At 39.1% G+C, this 22,565-nt stretch overlaps 1 protein-coding gene across 3 annotated transcripts in view; it reads left to right on the top strand.

Moving 5' to 3' along the window:
• ppfia2 (PTPRF interacting protein alpha 2) overlaps positions 1–22,565 on the top strand; it is a 218,355-nt gene that overhangs the window by 137,716 nt on the left and 58,074 nt on the right. For all 3 annotated transcript variants that reach the window (XM_051691158.1, XM_051691157.1, XM_051691159.1), the window contains 2 exons: positions 13,724–13,825; positions 20,776–20,940. In XM_051691158.1, coding sequence (XP_051547118.1) covers positions 13,724–13,825; positions 20,776–20,940 — 267 coding nt within the window. The remainder of the gene's footprint in view (positions 1–13,723; positions 13,826–20,775; positions 20,941–22,565) is intronic.

Genomic DNA, 22,565 nt, shown 5'->3' with positions numbered 1-22,565 from the left:
TGAATGTCAGGCATATTTCTATGACAGTGACACCCTCTTTTTATACACATGGAAACTGTGGTTCTCATCAGGATTTGGATTTACGCTTGGCTAAATTATAGTAGAATGTAAGTATCATTAATCAAGTCAGCTCCACTTTTGGAGTGTGTTTTGTTTTTATGTTCTGTTTAGGGATGAATTTTTATGAAATAATCATTTGGAATTATCCTACAATGTTTTTAAAATGTGAAAAATACATGCTGAGTGAATCCAGTTAAGCTTCCTAAGCAACCAGTTGGCCCGGTTGCTAGGGTGGGTAGAGTCACGTTGGGTTAACCTCCTCGTGGTCGCTATAATGTGGTTCGCTCTCAGTGGGGTTCGCTCTCAGTGGGGTGCGTGGTGAGTTGTGCGTGGATGCCGCAGAGAATTGCGTGAGCCTCCACACGTGCTAGGTCTCCGCGGTAATGCGCTCAACGAGCCACGTGATAAGATGTGCAGATTGACTGTCTCAGACGCGGAGGCAACTGAGATTCGTCCTCCGCCAACCCGGATTGAGGCAAGTCACTATGCCACCACGAGGACTTAGAGTGCTTTGGGAACTGGGCATAACAAATTAGGGAGAAAATCTACCAAAAAAAAAAAGATTTATCCATACAAGGTAAACATTGAGTGGCCATGCAAGCCCTATAATAAACTGACCTGAAATGGACTACAATTACAAATGAGCTTAACTAATAATAACTGTTGGTAGATGGTGTGTTTCTTAGACACAAAATCCAAGGTAACATGGATCCTCCCCCTGCGCTGAGCTCCACGCCAAAGACCTTTAAGAAAATGCCAGAGATTCTCATCACCAGGCGTCACGCTAATGCAGAGTGAACACTTGCCGCTTGTGTGTGTGTATGTGTGTTTGCCTGGCTGGTCTCACACAGGTTGGTTTGTACATATGCAGATGTGTATCTGTCTATCTGCACCACTTTGCATAATAGTGGGCATAACTCTAGGTTTCAAGACCGAGTCCGTCCTGGCCTTTCAAACTTTATTTGCTGGACGCAAATGACAGGACTTTCATTTACATCTCGTCTCTTGTGACGGCCAGCCATTATCTGCAGTGAACCTCCCTCTGTGTCACACTTCCTGCAAACCGACACTTTATTGCGTTATTACGCTTTCGATTTATGTTAAAATCTTATGACATGGGCCAGCCGAAGTGCCAAACACAGTCTATGGAAAAACAAGCTGGGCAAAGCAGATAGGATCTGAGCTCAACGAGAGGCTGTTAACAGCCTTAAGACACGACAAGAAATGTGGATAAATATAAACCAAAGTCTTAACGGTTTAACAAACATTGGTGTGTACTTGGATATGAAGAATGGAGAAATAGAAGTCAGTGGTTTTATGGAGGTCATCTATTATTTTATTGATAAAAGTTTTGATGTATTGACATGGCCTTGACTGTAATATTTTCAAAGCAGTTTTTTTTATCAAGTCCTGTTCCTGTTACATTAATCAGGCTCAACGTCTCTGAATTGCATGCTTCATTTTGCAAGATTGTTGTGAACTAGTGGTGCAGATAAATACCGGAGCTCCGTAGTTTTTGAGAGTACTCTGAACGGATGGTAATGCAAGGCAAGTTCTGTACAGATGTCAGGAATGTTAATTGGCTGGTCTGTTTTGCTATTAACTTACTACAATGTTCCCAATGATCCCCATCCCTGGAACCTGTTACTACCGTTTTTGCTGTGGTGACATTATAGGTGTGGTAATTGCAGGCAATTAACAAATTACCTACCATTTACAGTAGCAGCACTTGAGTATTTCCAATGGTCCGTGGATTTGTTGACAATAATTTTGTGTTTAAATGGTTTCTGTAGAAGATAATACCATCTTTGGCTAAGTAAAATAAATTGGGCAGCATGTTTAGTCTTCGCTCAATGCGAGTCCCATCTGTGCTCTGAGAAGTTTTTTTCCCCTCAAAACATTTTCTCTGGTCTCTCATTTTTCAATTGAGTCCTTTGTTTTAAAGTAGAGTGTAATGAGAGAGGCCAGACATCAGGAACTCTGTGAAATGGTCTGGTTTTATAGACGGGCCTCCTGAGAGACTCACTGAAAGACAGAATAAAGTGAGGGCAAAGGCCATCCTGGTGCAAATGGCCATCGTTTCACCTGCTGCTCCACTCAACAAAAAGAGAGAATTATGTATCTAGAAACAGTATGGATAGAACAAAAAGGCAAACGAGTGAAAAATCGTTTAGCACTTTGTCTTTCCCAAGTTAGTTGGATGACAGTGTGGATTTTATGCAGAACATTTCTGAAATGGTTTTTATTAATTTACCAAAAATTAAATTTTTTGCTTGTTGAATTTATGAGAATAGAGCGCATCAGTCAGGTTCAGGAAGTAAAAATCCTATTCATTTCTGCATAGGGAAATTGATTATTAATGATAACTTATAAAGCTTTCAAGACAGACCTACCATACATAGGTTAAGTTCCATGCTGATTCACCTCAGAGCTGGTTGCTTTGGTTCATGTCTTACAACTCTTTTATCCCTATGGAAAAAATGTATTGGAAAAATACTTCAGAAACCAAGATGGCTGAAAACGTGTGCGGGCACTGTTGCGCTCAATTTCTAATGATGAACGTACAGGTGTGGAGTGAAGAATATACACTTTGAAATGAAAAGATACTCAAGGCACCATTTGGGGTTCCTCAGATTGCAAGGGGGCCTAGAGATTCTCCAGAGGGTTCTTCCAGTGAGCCATGAACATCTTTTAGTTTTTAGAGTGTTTGGGCTAGTATTGCAACCCAAAGTAGTAGGTTCTGTTCTTTATATCTGGTCAACATTTTACATTCCACTAGGATGAGTTAAGCATGCATTCAGGCCTGTGCCTGGTTTATCATCTAAATGAAATTGTGTCACCTATCAGGACTTGGTCTCTGACTAGTTCTTATTTCAATGATCTCCCCAAAGATTTATCTCTAGACATGTCCAGATTCTTAAACCAATCACAACAGCTTCCTGCAGCTGCTTGTAGAGGTGATTTATGGGTACTTACACTGCCGTTCGCCCTTTTATATTATCGGCCGTATACATAGACGTACTCTGGGCTGTGGTTATCTGATCTGACAGTAATTGTTTTCTGGTTTTGTCCACTCTCAAAGGCAGGATGACTTTTATTTTAGATAAATTTGTGAAGAGGTCATAGTGGGTGTTTCTACCCCTGTAAAAATGTTTTAGGGGCAGTGGTGGCTAAGCAGTTAAGGCTCTGGGTTACTGATGAGAAGGTCGGGGGTTCAAGCCCCAACACTGCCAAGATGCCACTGTTGGGTCCTTGAGCAAGGCCCTTGACCCTATCTGCTCCAGGGGCGCTGTATCATGGCTGACCCTGCACTCTGACCCCAGCTTAGCTGGGATATGTGGAAAAAAAAAATTATTTCACTGTATATGTGCAAATGTATAATGTGTGATAAATAAATAAGTAAAAAATAAAGTAGTAAATAGCACAGGTGGAACTAGACAGCATGCTGCGTTCAATGTATTGAAGTGTTTTGCATTAACAGAGGGGAGTTCAGGTTGATCAGAGAGATTCCCTTGAAAAGTCAGCAGCTTCAGACTCAATTTGTCTTGTTCATTGCTGGTATTCACAGCTGGTTAATGGATGATGCATGGGCTGACATTTGTAGAATGTGTGTTACTGTGTTCTGCTGCCTGACTGCTCCACTAGATTGGTTTTAAATTGAGAATGTGTGACACTCATTACACATAGGTGTGGCCGTGTTCTCATTTGCCCTCAATTCTAGTGTCCTGCAATGCTGAGAATGGGTTTTCCTTGAATAACATGAATAAGTGTTGTCGATATTTGCATTGGAATGGTCAACGCAAATATCTACCCTGAGTTTGAGCATTAGTAAAACACTAGCTATTGCATTGGCATACGTTTTTATTTCAGTTTGGCCTTTTATTTTTGGTTTGTTTTAAATGTGATTGCTAGTTGACTGAATTAACCTCTAACAGCCTCTCAGTCTTCAGAATAGCAGCTTCTTCTGTGCTTTCTAATGATTGTCATGAGGAGGACAGAATTAGCCGACTAGGCCTGTGACGAGCACTAAATCCCAGGGCTGTAATTACCCCCCTCTATAGATTTATAGGTGGCTCGACATCTGCCGACGACCCCTCTCAGTTCTGTGGCCAAAGGTTATAGTAAATCAAGCCCGCTGGTCCCTCCAGCGCACAGACTCCTGCTTTTTACGGACACACAAGCCATGGGGACAGAGCTGGAGTGGCTTTGTGACATGGCTGTGTGTTGCCGATGGATTTATACGGTTTAGTCTCATGCTGAGAGAGAGAGACGGGGTTATAGAAGAATGCTATCAGGGGACCAGGTCCGCTGTGGGCCCATGTTGCAAATTGCATCTGAAAGAGTGGAATTGAGCACTTTGCATTAGACATTAAATTTCTCATGCAATTAAATGTAACAATTAGAGTTTTAATTCAAAGTTGACTCGACCTTGTATAGCATCTTGCTAGTTTAATTTAAAAGTAAACTGCTGAATGCAGATCATTGCGTTAGAAATAATAGACTTTGTTGCTGCCGTTATCTGTCATTAATTAAGGATCAATGTGAGCTCATTATTTTTAGTGCTTTAATTGGGAATATATTAAAGATGGTAACATTTTATTTTCTCAAGCAAAATGATCTTTTACTGGCTTATACAAGTGGTTTCATTGATACCCTGCTAAAGAAATCTGAATTTTGACAATATTTTGTTTTTATATAATAATAAATATTATAAATATTAAACATATATTATAAATGATATGTATATATAATTAATCTTTATATAATATTCATTTATATTTACCAATTTAATAATATATAGTAATACAGAAATATTTGTTTAAATATATATTTTACTGAAGCATTTAATTACATAAAAAATTACATGCAGGGACTTCTGCAAAAGCTTACGCAAACAAATCACTGAAATAGTTTGAAACAATTGATCCAACTCTTTTGTCATTGTGTGGTTTGAAAAAGAGATGCTATTATCTGTCATACAAATCGTGAAGAGGGCACAAAACCAGGCACGGTTTTTAGAAAACCGTTCACTTGCCAAATAAAACCTTAAAATCACTGCACTATTAAAAATGCTGATTAATTTTACAATGCCAACAAAATCATACTATATATATCATATATATTCAGGATATCACCCAGCTCTACACTTACACAATTTTAGGACGTTGTGTCCACATTGCAATTGCCGTTTCCCACTTAGCCAAGATTCATTTGGATGCCCCATACAGATGCTGTCTTTACAAAAGTGCTGGCCTATTTCTGTAAACAACCTTCGACAAAACAGAAAGGCCCGTTTCTTGAAGAGATGCTGGAAGATTCATATATGACCTTCTTGAATATTTAAAGGAGTGGAAATGAGATGTGCTGACTACTGATGGTTATATAGGCCTTTCCTCCTCCTAATGTCATTGGTTAGCTCTGGTTATGCTTCACTGACATGGGGCCAGTCTTGAAGGACTGCTCCAAACGGCTGTGCCTTTTAAAGCAGCTTTTTGCTTTTGTGGATTGCAAATGTCTTTTCTTACAGAACATTGGAGTGTTGGAATGAAAGGAGATCAGAAGTGTTTATTTGAAAATGAAACTCTTTCTTTCTAATTTAGCTCTTTTTTTTCTTTATGCAGTAGGGCTGCAACTAACGATTATTTGGATAATCTACTAATCTAACGATTATTAGAATGATTATTCGACTATTCACCGATTGCAACAATTAATCATTTGCTCTTAACCGATTATTCAGCTTGTGCCTCGACTTAAAGGTTGTATTAAACGTGTTTGCTAACAATAAAGAGGGCAAAATCATCATTTAAAAATACCTCTAAATAACATTCGTTGAATTAAAAGGAAAAAAATTACTTTTTATTAAGTTTAATTCAGTAAAAAATTCACTGCCAAAAAATCCTATTGTTATCAAATGTTTTTGTCTTGTTTTCCATTTAAAATAGTCTAAAAATCCTTAAAACAAGATACATTTACTTGAGAAGCAACATAAGATATTTAGACTTTCTTTAAGAGAATGGATCTTAAATATAAGTGTATTTTGTATATAAGTGTATTTTTTCACTTGGTTATACTTCTGCGAGTGCAGTAAAGACAAAATATACTTGCTTTCAGAGAATAGATCTTGAATATAAGTCTAAATATCTTATTTGTTGTTATGTAATATGTTGCTTCAGGTAAATGTATCTTGTTTTGAGGATTTTAAAATGTTATACTCAACATTCACAAATAACAAATTTTTCTTCTGCAGTATAGCTGCTAAAGTAAATATATGTTGTTTTAAAGGAGATTTAGATATTTATGTTGGAAAACAAGCCAAAACAAAAACAAATCAAAAACATATTTGGTTGCAGTTAATAATGGGGTGAAGATTACCCTCTGTCACCTTTCTGTTCACTTCTATCCATCTTATTAATAAAGCTGCATATCGCCTACAACACATATCTATCATGATTCACTTCGTGGCGAGCCATCACGTTATAATCTAGCTGCATTAAGCGTGCTCGAGGGATGAGCTTCTCCGCACAAGAGAGTTTATCAGCCGGATGCAGTTTCAATCTCTCCCCCTCAGATCGGGTCACATCACGTGACTCATAGAAGCGGCGCTGACCGCACAGAGAAATGACCGTTTCAGAGTTTATACTTATTTACATGACCTGCTTCCGAATTATTTGAACTTTAGTAAAGGATGCATTAAAGATATAACAGTGAGGTGTTTCCTTTAAAGATGCTCGACATGCAAGTTTTGCTTCAGTGGAATGGCAGCTCCGGTTTCACAATCATTAGTTTCATATCTGATCTCATGTTACGTTAAATGAGATCAAACGTCTATTCGACAATGACAGTTTTTGTCAACAATTTTTTATTTTTTTATTGTTGAAGTTGTTGATAGTTTCAGCCCTATTGTGCATTCTAAAGTACTCAGTAGAGCTGCTCAATTATGGCAAAATTCATAATCACGATTATTTTGGTCAATATTGAGATCACGATTATTTAACACGATTACTCATTGACTTTGGAAACATCATGCATTTATTGAACTTTTTTTTTAACAGTTAATTTCCTTGAACTTGAAATGTAAACTGTACTGGGTATAGTGTGGCCACCAGCTGCATTAAGTACTGCAGTGCATCTCCTCCACATGAACGGCACCAGATTTGCCAGTTCTTGCTGTGAGATGTTACCCCACTCTTCCACCAAGGCACTTGCAAGTTCCCGGACATTTCTGGGGGGAATGGCCCTAGGCCTCACCCTCCGATCCAACAGGTCCCAGACGTGCTCAATGGGATTGAGATCCGGGCTCTTCGCTGGCCATGGCAGAACACTGACATTCCTGTCTTGCAGGAAATCATGCACAGAACGAGTATAATGGCTGGTGGCATTGTCATGCTGGAGGGTCATGTCAGGATGAGCCTGCAGGAAGGGTAGCACATGAGGGAGGAGGATGTCTTCCCTGGAACGCACAGCGTTGAGATTGCCTGCAATGACAACAAACTCATTCCGATGATGCTGTGACACACCGCCCCAGACCATGACGGACCCTCCACCTCAAAATCGCTCCAGAGTACAGGCCTCGGTGTAATGCTCATTCCTTCGATGAGAAATGTGAGTCCGATCATCACCCCTGGTGAGACAAAACTGTGACTCGTCAGTGAAGAGCACTTTTTGCCAGTTCTGTCTGTTCCAGCAAAGGTGGGTTTGTGCCCATAGGCGACGTTGTTGCCGGTTATGTTTGGTAAGGACCTGCCTTACAACAGGCCTACAAGCCCTCAGTCCAGCCTCTCTCAGCCTATCGCGGACAGTCTGAGCACTGATAGAGGGATTGTGCATTCCTGGTGTAACTTGGGCAGTTGTTGTTGCCATCCTGTACCTGTCCCGCAGGTGTGAAATTCGGATGTACTGATCCTGTGCAGGTGTTGTTACACGTGGTCTGCCACTGCAAGGACGATCAGGTGTCCTTCCTGTCTCCCTGTAGCGCTGTCTTAGTGTCTCACAGTACAGACATTGCAATTTATTGCCCTGGCCACATCTGCAGTCCTCATGCCTCCATGCAGCATGCCTAAAGCACGTTCACGCAGATGAGCAGGGACCCTGGGCATCTTTCTTTTGGTGTTTTTCAGAGTCCGTAGAAAGGTCTCTTTAGTGTCCTAAGTTTTTATAACTGTGACCTTAATTGCCTACCGTCTGTAAGCTGTTAGTGTCTTACCGACCGTTCCACAGGTGCATGTTCATTAATTGTTTATAGTTCATTAACCATCGTTTAAACCCTTTAAAATAAAATCTGTAAAGTTATTTGGATTTTTACAAAATTATCTTTAAAATACAGTGTCCTGAAAAAGGGACGTTTCTTTTTTCCTGAGTTTATATATATATATATACACACACACACACACACACACAAACACACACACACTGGCGGCCAAAAGTTTGGAATAATGTACAGATTTTGCTCTTATGGAAAGAAATTGGTATTTTTATTCACCAAATTGGCATTCAGCTGATCACAATTTATAGTCAGGACATTAATAACGTGAACTCAGAACTTCTTATACTACTACAAAGAGTTCTCATCAAAAAATCCTCCACGTGCAGCAATGACAGCTTTGCAGATCCTTGTCATTCTAGCTGTCAGTTTGTCCAGATTCTCAGGTGACATTTCACCCCACACTTCCTGTAGCATTTATCATAGATGTGGCTGTCTTGTTGGGCACTTCTCACGCACCTTACAGTCTAGCTGATCCCAAAAAAGCTCAATGGGGTTAAGATCCATAACACTCTTTTCCAATTATCTGTTGTCCAATATCTGTTTCTTTGCCCACTCTAACCTTTTCTTTTTGTTTTTCTGTTTCAAAAGTGGCTTTTTCTTTGCAATTCTTCCCATAAGGCCTGCACCCCTGAGTCTTCTCTTTACTGTTGTACATGAAACTGGTGTTGAGCGAGTAGAATTTAATGAAGCTGTCAGCTGAGGACACGTGAGGCATCTATTTCTCAAACTAGAGACTCTGATGTACTTATCCTCTTGTTTAGTTCCACATCTCTTTCTGTCCTTTGAAGACTGTAGTGTACACCTTTGTATGAAATCTTCAGTTTTTGGCAATTTCAAGCATTGTATAGCCTTCATTCCTCAAAACAATGATTGACTGACGAGTTTCTAGAGAAAGCTGTTTCTTTTTTGCCACAGCTTTCAACTGTGTTTGATATAATGGCAAGTGATTTTCTAGTACCAAATTAGCAATTTAGTATGTTTACTCAAGGATAAGGTGTTGGAGTGATGACTGCTGGAAATGGGGCCTGTCTAGATTTGATCAAAAATGTCAGCACCTAGCTACGACTCCGGAGGCATCTCGCACCACGGAGCACAACTCACATATTTTCCATTAAATTCAACCCAAATCATTAACAAAGGACATAGATTATTTACTTTAGCGTTCTTCATTCTTGAAGTGTACTGTCTACCTGAAAAGCATCGATGTGTCCAGTGTTTGATACCTGTGCTGTATCCTAGCTGTGATGCGGCGAGGCGCTTCTCATCTGGTGTGCGACCGCCTTTTTTCCCCATTTACTTTCACTGTGTGTTTTTTTTCCCTCCATATAAGGGAATGGTGACTGAGACTGTCAGTCTCTTAACATTCTGTCTAACATCTTTTGGGTTCCTCAAAATACAGAAAGTCACATGGGTTTGGAACAACATGAAGGTGGGAAATGATGACAGAATATTAATTTATGGATAAACTATCACTTTAAGGATGCTTTTCAGATTTAGATTAATCTGTCAATTAGAAGAAAAGTTTGGAAACCTTTCTAGTAATTATTACGGTGAAAAACATAAACAATGTTCCACAGGCCCAATTATATATAATGCTGAATAAAACAAAGCAAGATCATGCTTTATTAATGCCTACTGTTACTACTTCACAGCTTTTTAAAATCCTGCATGGATTCTTAGTTCAGGATAGGTTAAGTATTTCGTAGAAAGAATTTAGATCATTAGTTCTGTACACTAAGAGTAAACTGCACCTTATCTCTGTGTTTGGAAGCGTGTTAGGCTTATTTAAGTTCAAAGCTTGTTCGCTGTTGTCCATTAGAAAAACGCGCCGCATCTGTCAAACAAAGAAATGCTGTGCACGCGCAGAAATGCTGTCTGCACGTGATGGGCAGAGCAAAAGGCATTTACACTTAACGCAGATGTTTACATGGATACAGACACAGATGTATTGCAGCACTGATATAAAAATGTTTAAACTGAGGTCCTAAGAGCCCATAGATACAGAATCAACCTGAAAATGACCACCATGATACAGACAAGCTCATGTTATCACAAAATCGCCAAAACTTACCGCAACATGCTTTCTTAAGCATGTCCACTTGTCTTGGTGTAAAATGAAGGATTGCCTGGCGAAAGACAGAGTTTGGTTTGAGCGCTTGCTGGAGGAGTGATGAGCTCGACTCGAGTGACAGAGCGCCGCAATAAGTTCCACAGTCGTAAAAGTCCCATTCAAAAACTCTCAATAAATTACGCTTTTAATAACACGCATTGAATTAAAACCAGTAATGTAACGACAGTAATGTCGCCCATTATAATGAAGTAAAAGTAAATTTTTTTCATTAGAAATTTACTTGAGTAAGAGTAAAAAGTACCCACTAATAAACCTACTCTTAAAAGTACATTTTCTCCAAAAATTTACTCAAGTAAATGCAACGGAGTAAATGTAGCAAGTTACTACCCACCTCTGTGTAATTACGCCTGTCTCTCCCCTTAAACTAACACCACTGCAGCACCACCTCTCTAATCAACACTTTTTAATTTGTGCTTATGCTAACTGATCCGCAGTGACGTGTGTGCCAAACCAAACTGAGTGACTTCTGTTAGACAGCAGCGTCTTCATCATGCCCATTATAGGCATCAGCCATCAGCAGGCCTCTGGGCCCTGCCACCCTCTGTATGGTAGAACTATGGTGAGATATTCCATGGTCAGAGTCCTCAGGGTTGCTGAAACCTTCCTGGCTTTCTCTAATTACAGTCTGTAGAGATTAATTATGAAATATAAATGCCCTCAATAGCCATACAAATCAACTGTCATGTCAAAACCAAGTCACGATGCGATAAACTGTGAAGTGGTTGGTCACATCTAATCCATGTTAATCTGTTTAAATTAGTTTTGTCTTACCCACAATGATTGTCAACATTGCTGCTGCGAAGAGACATTTTGATGGACACTCTTATTTAAATCTCTATCTACTTTTATCTACTATTTCTGTCTATTTGTTTCTACTTTTATCTTATTCTTCCTAAATCCCACTTCACATAACTGTATGTTAAACTCAAAATATTCCTGATTGGCTGTGATTTTATTTGCTCCCTAGCCGAAAAGAGGAAAATTGCTCTTTCATACCTCAGGAGACTTAATGAAGTATCAACTTTGTCTCTGAAGTTTCTCTTAAAATTCCTTATCAGACATTTGTTGACGTGCAGTAAGAGTATGTACAGTGGCAAGAAATGTAGCATAGCTCAGGTAATTTGGTTTTGGAACATTTATAAGTTCATATTGAGTTCTTTGGTATCTTGGCAAATGTAAGCAGTCTGAGACACCAATAATATGGTAGATGATGGAGTAATTAGCTATATGTTTTATATATCTGTGAGACCTTCGTACACTAATGAGTTTGTCAGATGTTGATCCAGTGCTTTTGCTCCCCCCACATTTACTACCTAAGGAAAGAGTAGGCACCCTGTGCCGTGAGTTCTATTTGATCTTAGAACATTGACCTTTGACCTGGAACACACTAATCTGTGGAGTCTGCAGGAGAGTTTTGATCATGTCTGATTCTGATTCCAACTCATGGAGCGCTGATTTGTTGATGGCCTATTTTGGTCTCCATGTCTATACTGTCATACTGTATATGCACCTTTTGAATCTTAAGGCCTCCAAAGATGCAAACTGTGTGATTCATCCTGGGCTTAATTGGACTTTCAAGATTACCTCAAGCAAATCATTTCAAAAGCTACCTCATGAAGCCTTGCTTCTTGTTTGCTCAAATACTGATGTACTCTGGTATTTTATTACTTAACATAAGCAGTCAGTGCCATCACAGCAAGACATAGTGGTTGCATTAAGGTTGATTTGGTAGATATACATACTACCATGAGCTCCCACTTGATGCAAAACCTTGCCAACTACAGCAATACATTTGCTACAGTCTTTGATGCCTTGCTGGACAGAGTCCTGTTCAATTATCCCTCTATTGTCAGAGCCCTGCAGCAAAGGAGAGGCTTAGATCAATAATGGTGTGCGTTATTGTTTCTTGAAGGTAACCTTTACATGATCCCAATCCCTCCTGTCTGGTCATAGTGAGACAGGCCTGTCATCATCTTCAGCTAAGCTCATGTTTATCAATCAAAATTACAGCTATTGATTCTTCAACTCCTGCTGATTTGAATAAGACCTCTGATCCATTACTTTGACATCAAATGGCAGCCCAACACAGCACCAGAATTGTTCATCGTGCAAAAGTAGCATACTTTGAACTGCATACAGTAGGTCAACAATATCAGGGATTTTCCTGCATTCAAATGTTTTCGACAGCTGCCCCAGCGTATTTACAGTAATGATATTAATGTTGTGTACGGTGCTGTTCGAGTTCTAAATATGCTTTTCATTTGGCATGTGCATCTGTGAGGCTGACTGAAGCCTGGTTTTGCTTGCAAAATGCGCAGGTGCATGCACGTCAATCAGGCTCCCCATCCACCTGTCCACATGTTTGCATAGTGGTTTCCATTAGATCCAAGAAACAAGCATATTTTCAGCCCACCCAGTCACAGAGTTGGATTCACATCAACTCTGCTGGTCCTAATTATCAAGCAACAAAATAGATTTCATATATCTCCATTGCGATGTTCCTGTTGCTGAAATAAGCTGGAATCGGGTCATTAGAGAGAGTGGATGAAGGCTATTGTCGGCAGGAAAATGTGTTGTTGCTTAACACCAGTAGTTTATTCTGACCTGGACAGTTCTGACCTTTATCTGTATTGCTCATCACATTTGGCTCATTGTGGAACCTAATTGTACCATGTAAAAACAATTGTTTCACCACATGTTTTTTGCAGTGAATACAGGCCTGAATTGATGCCTGGCCCCATTTCTGAAATCCTCTTAATGCCACGGAATGCAGATTACCACTAGCGTGTTGAATCTGTACCTGTCACTCTGCATGGGATTTTGCTCTCCCGGAACCATACAGGTTTCACTGCTGAAAAATGAATCATAAAGAGGTCTGAAAAATACTGTATGATAAACTATGACGTCACTAAATTGCAACCACGGATAGCAGGAAGAGGGCCAATAAAGTTCAAAGCAGAGATGTCCAGTCCTCTTCTTCGAGTATTCGATGCCAGACGTGTCTGTAATTTGGCTGAAAGTAACCCAGAAGACCTTGATTAGCTGGTTAAGATGTGTTTGATTAGGGTGGATGCTAATCTCTGTAGGAATATAGATCTCCAGGAATAGGACTTAGCAGTCCTGACATAAATCATATCATCAAGGCATTCTCATCAAGGGTATTTTGATCATGTGCAGTGAGGTACATCATTCCTGTTTTATGCCATTTATTGCAAGTGTTTGCTCAATGTTTGCTTATGATGTTAAAATGGTTGTTTGGTGTCTTGCAGGAATTTGCCGCCCTGACAAAGGAGCTGAACGCCTGCAGAGAACAGCTGCTGGAGAAAGAGGAGGAGATTTCTGAGTTGAAGGCTGAAAGGAACAATACCCGAGTGAGTTCACACAATATGTCTTCCAGATACTTCAAAGAACTGATTGTGTTCCTCAACCCTCATGCGCCTCAGAAAATGAACAATTTTAACAGCTGCCCACCCGACGACTTCTGCATTTTATTAATGGATGTTCAGTTGAAGCAGAGACATTATAAGGTTGAGGAGATGGACCACTCTTTTATAAATTACAGGTGCATCTCAATAAATTAGAATGTCGTGGAAAAGTTCATTTATTTCAGTAATTCAACTCAAATTGTGAAACTCGTGTATTAAATAAATTCAATGCACACAGACTGAAGTAGTTTAAGTCTTTGGTTCTTTTAAATGTGATGATTTTGGCTCACATTTAACAAAAACCCACCAATTCAATATCTCAAAAAATTAGAATACATCATAAGACCAATAAAAAAAACATTTTTAGTGAATTGTTGGCCTTCTGGAAAGTATGTTCATTTACTGTATATTTACTCAATACTTGGTAGGGGCTCCTTTTGCTTTAATTACTGCCTCAATTTGGCGTGGCATGGAGGTGATCAGTTTGTGGCACTGCAGAGGTGGTATGGAAGCCCAGCTTTCTTTGACAGTGGCCTTCAGCTCATCTGCATTTTTTGGTCTCTTGTTTCTCATTTTCCTCTTGACAATACCCCATAGATTCTCTATGGGGTTCAGGTCTGGTGAGTTTGCTGGCCAGTCAAGCACACCAACACCATGGTCATTTAACCAACTTTTGGTGCTTTTGGCAGTGTGGGCAGGTGCCAAATCCTGCTGGAAAATGAAATCAGCATCTTTAAAAAGCTGGTCAGCAGAAGGAAGCATGAAGTGCTCCAGAATTTCTTGGTAAACGGGTGCAGTGACTTTGGTTTTCAAAAAACACAATGGACCAACACGAGCAGATGACATTGCACCCCAAATCATCACAGACTGTGGAAACTTAACACTGGACTTCAAGCAACTTGGGCTATGAGCTTCTCCACCCTTCCTCCAGACTCTAGGACCTTGGTTTCCAAATGAAATACAAAACTTGCTCTCATCTGAAAAGAGGACTTTGGACCACTGGGCAGCAGTCCAGTTCTTCTTCTCCTTAGCCCAGGTAAGACGCCTCTGACGTTGTCTGTGGTTCAGGAGTGGCTTAACAAGAGGAATATGACAACTGTAGCCAAATTCCTTGACATGTCTGTGTGTGGTGGCTCTTGATGCCTTGACCCCAGCCTCAGTCCATTCCTTGTGAAGTTCACCCAAATTCTTGAATCGATTTTGCTTGACAATCCTCATAAGGCTGCGGTTCTCTCGGTTGGTTGTGCATCTTTTTCTACCACACTTTTTTCTTCCACTCAACTTTCTGTTAACATGCTTGGATACAGCACTCTGTGAACAGCCAGCTTCTTTGGCAATGAATGTTTGTGGCTTACCCTCCTTGTGAAGGGTGTCAGTGATTGTCTTCTGGACAACTGTCAGATCAGCAGTCTTCCCCATGATTGTGTAGCCTAGTGAACCAAACTGAGAGACCATTTTGAAGGCTCAGGAAACCTTTGCAGGTGTTTTGAGTTGATTAGCTGATTGGCATGTCACCATATTCTAATTTTTTGAGATAGTGAATTGGTGGGTTTTTGTTAAATGTGAGCCAAAATCATCACAATTAAAAGAACCAAAGACTCAAACTACTTCAGTCTGTGTGCATTGAATTTATTTAATACACGAGTTTCACAATTTGAGTTGAATTTCTGAAATAAATGAACTTTTCCACGACATTCTAATTTATTGAGGTGCACCTGTAATTGGGGAATTTGTAACAATAAATATCACGGCTCTAGTCCTGCATTACAGTACAAAAGCGCAACTTGTCTTTTTGATAGAGGTATAGCAACAGCCAGTATGGTGGCTGTAGAATTAGAAGTCCCACATTACAGTTAAAAGGGCCAATCAGCTTACTGATTGAGGCATCACAACCCTCAAGATGGCAGCTGTAGAAATAGAAGTCCCTCATTAAATTTGAAAGAGCCAATCAGCTTTTTGATTGAGGCATTACAACCCTCAAGATGGCGGCTGTAGAAATGGAAGTCCCACCTAATATTTAAAAGAGCCAGTTTTCTTTTTTATAAGGGCATCTCTGTGTTCAATATGGTGCATGTTGAAATGGATGTCCCACCTTAAAGTTAGAAGAGACAAACGGTTAATTGATAGAAGCATTGCAACGCTTAAGATGGCAGCTGTAGAAATGGAAGTCCCACCTAATATTTAAAAGAGACAATTGTCTTTTTGATAAAGGTATCATGAACACTCAATATAGCGGTTGTAGAAATGGAAGTCTCGTCTCAGAATTAAAATAGCCAATCGATCTACTGATAAAGGCAATAGCATCGCTAAATATGGTGGCTGTAGAAATGGAAGTCCCACTTTATAGTTAAATGAGCCATTTGCCTTTTTGATAGAGGTATCGCAACAATCATTATGGTGATTGCAGAAATGGAAGTCCCACCTTAGAGTTAAAAATAGCCAGTTGCCCTATTAATAGAGGCATCACAAAGCTCAGTATGGTGGCTGTGGAAATGGAAGTCCTGCCTTAGAATTAAAATAGCCAATCGACTTATTGATAAAGGCCATAGCAACGCTCAGTATGGAGCTGTAGACAAGGAAGCCCCGCCTTGCAGTTTAAAGAGCCAATCAACTTCTTGATAGAAGCATTGCAATGCTTAATATGTTGGCTGTACAAACAATCGTCTTTCTGGCTGTGTCTCGTTTCAAAGGCTGGTGTTAGGTTGAGTGTCCTCAACTTTGAATTAGCTTTGTTTAAACAAGACGGCCTTTGTAGAACAAATGGAAAAAGAATGTATCGTGGTTGCTATGACAGTACGAATCGCTCTCAACCTGCGTGAGAGTTATAACGATGTTATACTCCGAATTCCTTTGAAAGAATGTCCCATTCGTAAGCTGCATTCGGAGTGTCCTACTCGCTTTTCTGAAACAAGACCAAGATAAAGACCAACGATATAGACCAATGATTCACAGCCTGTGAGTCATAACAACATGTTTTCAATGTCATGAGAGGACAGTAAGTAAGCATATTCAATAATTACTTCTAAGAGCGAGATCATAATTCCCTGGAAGTCATAAAACAGGCTGTCGTTTTCGATGAAATCTGAGCTGTCTTCACCGCAGAATTTCATCTAGCACAAAAAAGCCACCAAAAGGTCTGAGAAGAACCGCCACTCTGGCTATCACTTCCATCTCACAAGGAAGCAGTCATTCTCACTTGTTCTGCCTCATTTTCACCTCCATTCTTTTTGCTGCACCCCTCAGCGCCTGCTCAAGTCACTGTGCTAATGTAACCCAGCACTCCAGCCTCTGCGCTGCAATTCAATTAATTACTTGCGTTACTTGGCCGCAGCCAAACGTTTGAAGAGTCTATTATGGAATTGAGGATATTGGAGGGTATTAAAACCGTAGGGAAGCTTAGATCAAGGGCAATAAGGAGAACAAATGATATGGAAAGAAGAGGAAAGGTTGTGTAAGATTAGAAACAGACTCTGGTTGAAGCATTTTAAGCAGAAGTTTGTCTCCTACGCAGGGCACAGCTTTTATGAGTGGATTGTGAGTGGATTATTTTAAGGGATAGTTTGCCCACAAATGAATATTATTTCATCATTTGCTCTCTCTTAAGTCATTCCAAACCTGAATGACTGACTTTCTTCCATGAAACACAAAAGGAGATGTTAAGCAGAATGTTATCCTCAGTCATGTTTCACTGTCATAGTATAAAGAAAAAAAACAGCTGAAATTCATGACCCTGGAGAGATACACGTATTTGTTTATGGCTGTCTGTTGATGGCACGAGTGTGAATCCGATCCACTAAAACACATAAAGAGAGGGAGAGGGAAAGATAGAAAAAGTAACCTAACCAGCATTATCCGGCTGTTGAGTTTGTTTAATGCTGAGCTGGCACAGGGAAAGACAGAGGCTGACACATACTCAGGGTTATGAATGAGAGAGCATGAAACCGAACAGAAATGGAAAGGTCAGCTTTTCTGTAGCTCTCTAGATCAGCACAGTACAGTACAGCTGCCAGTACAGTCCTAAGGCAGGTACATTCCCAAGCTACAAGCTAAACTACAGTCAAGGCCACTTTTAAAAGATAGTTAACAACTAACGAGCTACTAACTACTATGAGCTACTAACACAACCTAGCGAACAACATTAAAGGGATAGTTTGCCCAAAAATGAAAATTCTCTCATGATTTACTCACCCTCATGCCATCCCAGATGTGTATGATTTTCTGTCTTCTAAAGTAATCCATAAGTCTCTAGTGGTTAAATCCATATCTTCAGGAGCAATATAATAGGTGTGGGTGAGAAACAGATCAAAATGTAAGTCTTTTTTTTTTAACTCTAAATCTCGACTTTCACTTTTACATCTGAAAGTGAAAGTTAACGTTGTTACGTGGGGGCTATATACTCATAAACATTGATAATCAATCATAAAAAAAACAGTTAAAATCAAAACGGCCAGGAAACAGGAACGAGAAGAACAGGAAACACAACAGTAATAGGCACTTTCGAAACACTGCATTGCACCACTCGTGAACCTTTACAAATCATTTGTTTTGAATCAGTACTTTGGAGCACGTATCAAACTGGCCAAGTCATGTGATTTCAGAAAATGAGGCTTCGTTACATCATACCATTTCAAAACGTTTTGAAATGTTTCGAAGTTGGACACTAGGAAGAGTTCTTCCCAAAGTGAAACCCTAAATCAGTGTTATATGCAGGCAGTAACTGATCTCGAGTCAGTAAAGCAATAACTTCAGACTGATTCAAACAAGAGTTGTTCATTTGAACTCAGTCATTTTAAATTCTTGAGTCGTCCCTCTGCATTTACACGCAGGTGACAAACAGATGTCCTCAGCGTGCGGTGTTTACAGCACATTTTGCGAAGCAGTTGGTTCAGTTGATTCAAGGTTTTAGAATGTTTTGTTTCTCCCATTACTAAAACACAAGATTTGCTAAATATTTGACTTTAAAATAAAAGACAAAATAAAATAAAATAATGGTAACACTTTACAATATGGTTGTATTTGTTAACATTAGTTAACATGAACTAACATTGAACAATAATTTACAGCATTTAGTAATCTTGGTTAATGCTAATTTCAGCATATACTAAAACATTTTTTTTTTAATTAAAAGTTGTATTTGTTAATATTAGTTCATGCATTATGAACTAAAATGAACAATGAACAATTGTATTTTTGTCAACTAACATTAAGATCAGTAATGCTGTAAAATATATATTGTTCATTGGTAGTTCATGATACTTAATGCATTTACTAATGTTAACAAATGCAACCCTATTGCAAAGTGTTACCAAAATAATTTTTGGGAACAAAAAACCCATTACAAACAGCAGAATCTAACACTGATTAACTGCAGTATCTAACTGTAATTCACTACAAAATAAGAATCTATTTTAAGATCTGCTTTATTTACGTACATAATTTCTTGATTTACCGAACTAGTCGATTCACTAAAATGATTCAGACTTCTCAATGCCTTGAAAGTGTGTTTAAATATCGTCTCAAATCCCTCGTCTGTAAATAATGTAGAAATAGAAACAGTGATGTACTAATGGAAAAGCTGCATTATTTTAAAAACAACTGAGTTCCTGTCCAGCAACTTAAAAAAAAAAAGTAGTTAAATCAGTTGCGTCACTACTTAGTCACTTCACAAAACCTCTGTTGATAATCATACAAATGAGCTTGAAGAAAATACGAGCATTGCTTAGAATCTTCTTTTTTTTTCCCACAATGTGGTTGCAGCTCCTGAAGACTTCTTTGTTGACAACCAAACACCTGCAAAGCAAACAGTAGAGCTGGGTGGAGAAATCAAGTAGGAACATCCCACATCAGGCTTTGGATCCAGCGCAGAATTATTCAGAGCAGGTTTCCTGTACATTACCAGTGCATTTCAAAACAACATTCTATCTGGCCATCCACAACTCTCTATGTTCACTGTTTTCTCTGCTCATTTAAGCCAGTCAGTACTATCTCTTTCTTTCCCTCAGTGTCCTTGGGACGGTGGGACTGAATTGTTTTGTATGCCGTGAACCAGACCAGAGAGTAACTACATTAACATAATCTCCTTTGTGTCAAGTCCAAGGGGTTTCAATTTGTTTAGTCTGCATTAATGTGTCAAGTAATGTAATGGGTTTTCTTGTGTCCAATGTTGTAAACCTTCTTAAACGGGTCTCTTTTAAAATGAGAAAAGACAAAATGGTGTGTTAAGTGCGTGCCATTAGTTTTCATTTGAAGAATGTCCTTGAGGGTGCAGTTACATGACGAAAAACTTTCAGCTCCTTCATTTAAAGAAGTGAAAATCATCGTCACCATTTAAATGCAGATCTACTGTGTATGTGTGTATTTATGTATATATATCAATGTTATTAATTATAGTAGGCCTATTGGTATTAGAATACTTCAAGACAAACTAAATTTAGTTGTAGTTTGTCCTAGCTTTAGCATTAGCTTTTAGCTTTAGCTGTAGTCTTAGCTTTATTTTTTAGTTTTGTTTAAGATTTAGGTTTTGGTCTAGTTTTAGTATTCATTTAAGTTTAGATTTAGCTTTTGTTCAAGTTTAAAATTCAATTTTTACTTTATTTTTAGTTTTGTTTGAGTGTTAGTTTTAGCATTTTGTTTTAGCTTTAGCTTTAGCTTTAGTTTCCCTGCTGAAAGCAGCACCTTAAACCAGCCTCAGGTGGTTTGCTGGTATTGGCTGGCCACTGGTTTCCACTGGTCAGACTGGTCTGGCCAACCAGCTCACCAGCTAAGGTTGGTTTAAGATAAAACATTTTTAGCTTTAGTTTTAGCTTTATTTGTAGTATTAGTTTTATTTTTTATGTATGTAAATGTATTAGTGGATTATGATGACAGTAATTATGACAAACTGTCGTGTTCCACAGCTGCTGTTGGAACATTTGGAGTGTTTGGTGTCACGGCACGAGCGTTCCCTGCGCATGACGGTGGTGAAGCGACAGGCTCAGTCTCCTTCAGGAGTGTCCAGTGAGGTGGAGGTTCTTAAAGCCCTCAAGTCCCTGTTTGAGCATCACAAAGCATTGGATGAGAAGGTAAATTGTGAGGTTCCTATGGTTTTCTTTTGAATTTGAGGCAGTCACAATGTAGTATATGCTCACGCACAATTAGAGGTCTGCACAGGCCTTAAAATGAGACCGGAACTTGCCCCATACCTGAGAGTTGTGACCCAACTTGACCCGGCCGGTAGCATCAGATTTTAAGCATGAATATGTAATAGAACCGTAATATCATTACATTTCCAAAAATGTTGTCACAGTCATGTTTTTTCATGAGATCAGACTCATTAATGTAATTAACCCTTCCAAATACAAATCTGTCAAAGTTTAACCCATACATTAGACTGACTGATCAATTGCTTAATCTATCTATTTAAAGTATATTTATTTTAAAATGTGACCTGCATCATCCCACCTCTCCTATTCTTGATCCTGTGGCCTTTTATTCATGGATTAAGTCCTTGTGTTCATCCAGCTGTAATCCATTCTAAGGCCTTATACAGACAGTGTCATTTAAAAGGCGTTAGGTAACAGGCAGCAGGAAAACACTTGTGATTTATGGGACCACTGTGACCACTGTCTGTCCAGTGATGAAGGACTGGACCCAATGGAATGATTACAGTGATCAAACAGGTCGCCAGTGAGAGATGGGAGTGTTTTTATTCAACTTTTCTTTCTGTTGGCTCATTCTTCTCTGTTTTGAACTTTGGAAAAATTTGAAAAGATTTATTATCAGTTGTTAACATGTAAGACCAAGAGAAAACATGGTCACAGAGGCATTGTTGTAATAATAATAATAATAATAATAATAATAATAATAATACAACCCTAATTCCAAAAAAGTTGGGATAGTATGAAAAATGCTAATAAAACAAAAAGGGAGTGATTTGTAAATTATATTCACCCTTTGCTATATTGAATGCACCACAACTACACATTCTATGCTGTTTTACCTTGTTAATTTTATTTTTAACTTAAAAAAAGATGAGATGGGGCAATTTAAGACAAATAGCAATTTGACGAGTTGAAATAACAAGGCGATGTGAAACAGGAGATGTTAAACAGGTGAGGCAATTGTGTCATAGTATATAAGGAGCCTCCAAAAACAGCCTAGTCCTTCAAGAGCAAGGATCCTTCGAGACTTGTCAATTTGCCAACTGATGCTTCAGCATATACTCCAGCACTTGGAGAACAGTGTTCCCCAAAGATAAATTGGAAGGATTTTGGGCATTTCACCCTCTACAGTGCACAATATAGTTAAAAGATTCAAGGAATCTGGTCAAATCTCGTGCATAAAGGGCAAGACGAAAACCACTTCTGAATGCGCGTGAGCTCTGATCCCACAGACGTCACTGTCTTAAAAAATGGCATTCATCCATAATGGATATCATGAACATGGGCTTGGGATTACTTTAGTAAACCTTTGTTAGTCAACACCACTCGCTGCTGCATCCACAGATGCAAGTTAAGACTTTACTATGCAAAGGAGAAGCCATACATCAACACTGTCCAGAAGTGCTGCCGACTTCTCTGGGCTCGGTCTCATCTTAGATGGAAAGTAGAACAGTGGAACTGTGTTTTTTGGTCCGAAGAGTCCACATTTCAAATAGTTTTGAAAAACACAGCCGTCGTGTTATCCGGGCCAAAGAGGAAAAGGGCCA

This window comes from Myxocyprinus asiaticus, chromosome 47 (genome assembly GCF_019703515.2).
Source record: "Myxocyprinus asiaticus isolate MX2 ecotype Aquarium Trade chromosome 47, UBuf_Myxa_2, whole genome shotgun sequence".
Taxonomy (NCBI): domain Eukaryota; kingdom Metazoa; phylum Chordata; class Actinopteri; order Cypriniformes; family Catostomidae; genus Myxocyprinus; species Myxocyprinus asiaticus.
The sequence above is the reverse complement of the archived record's forward strand: the minus strand, read 5'-3'. Positions and strand labels throughout refer to the sequence as shown.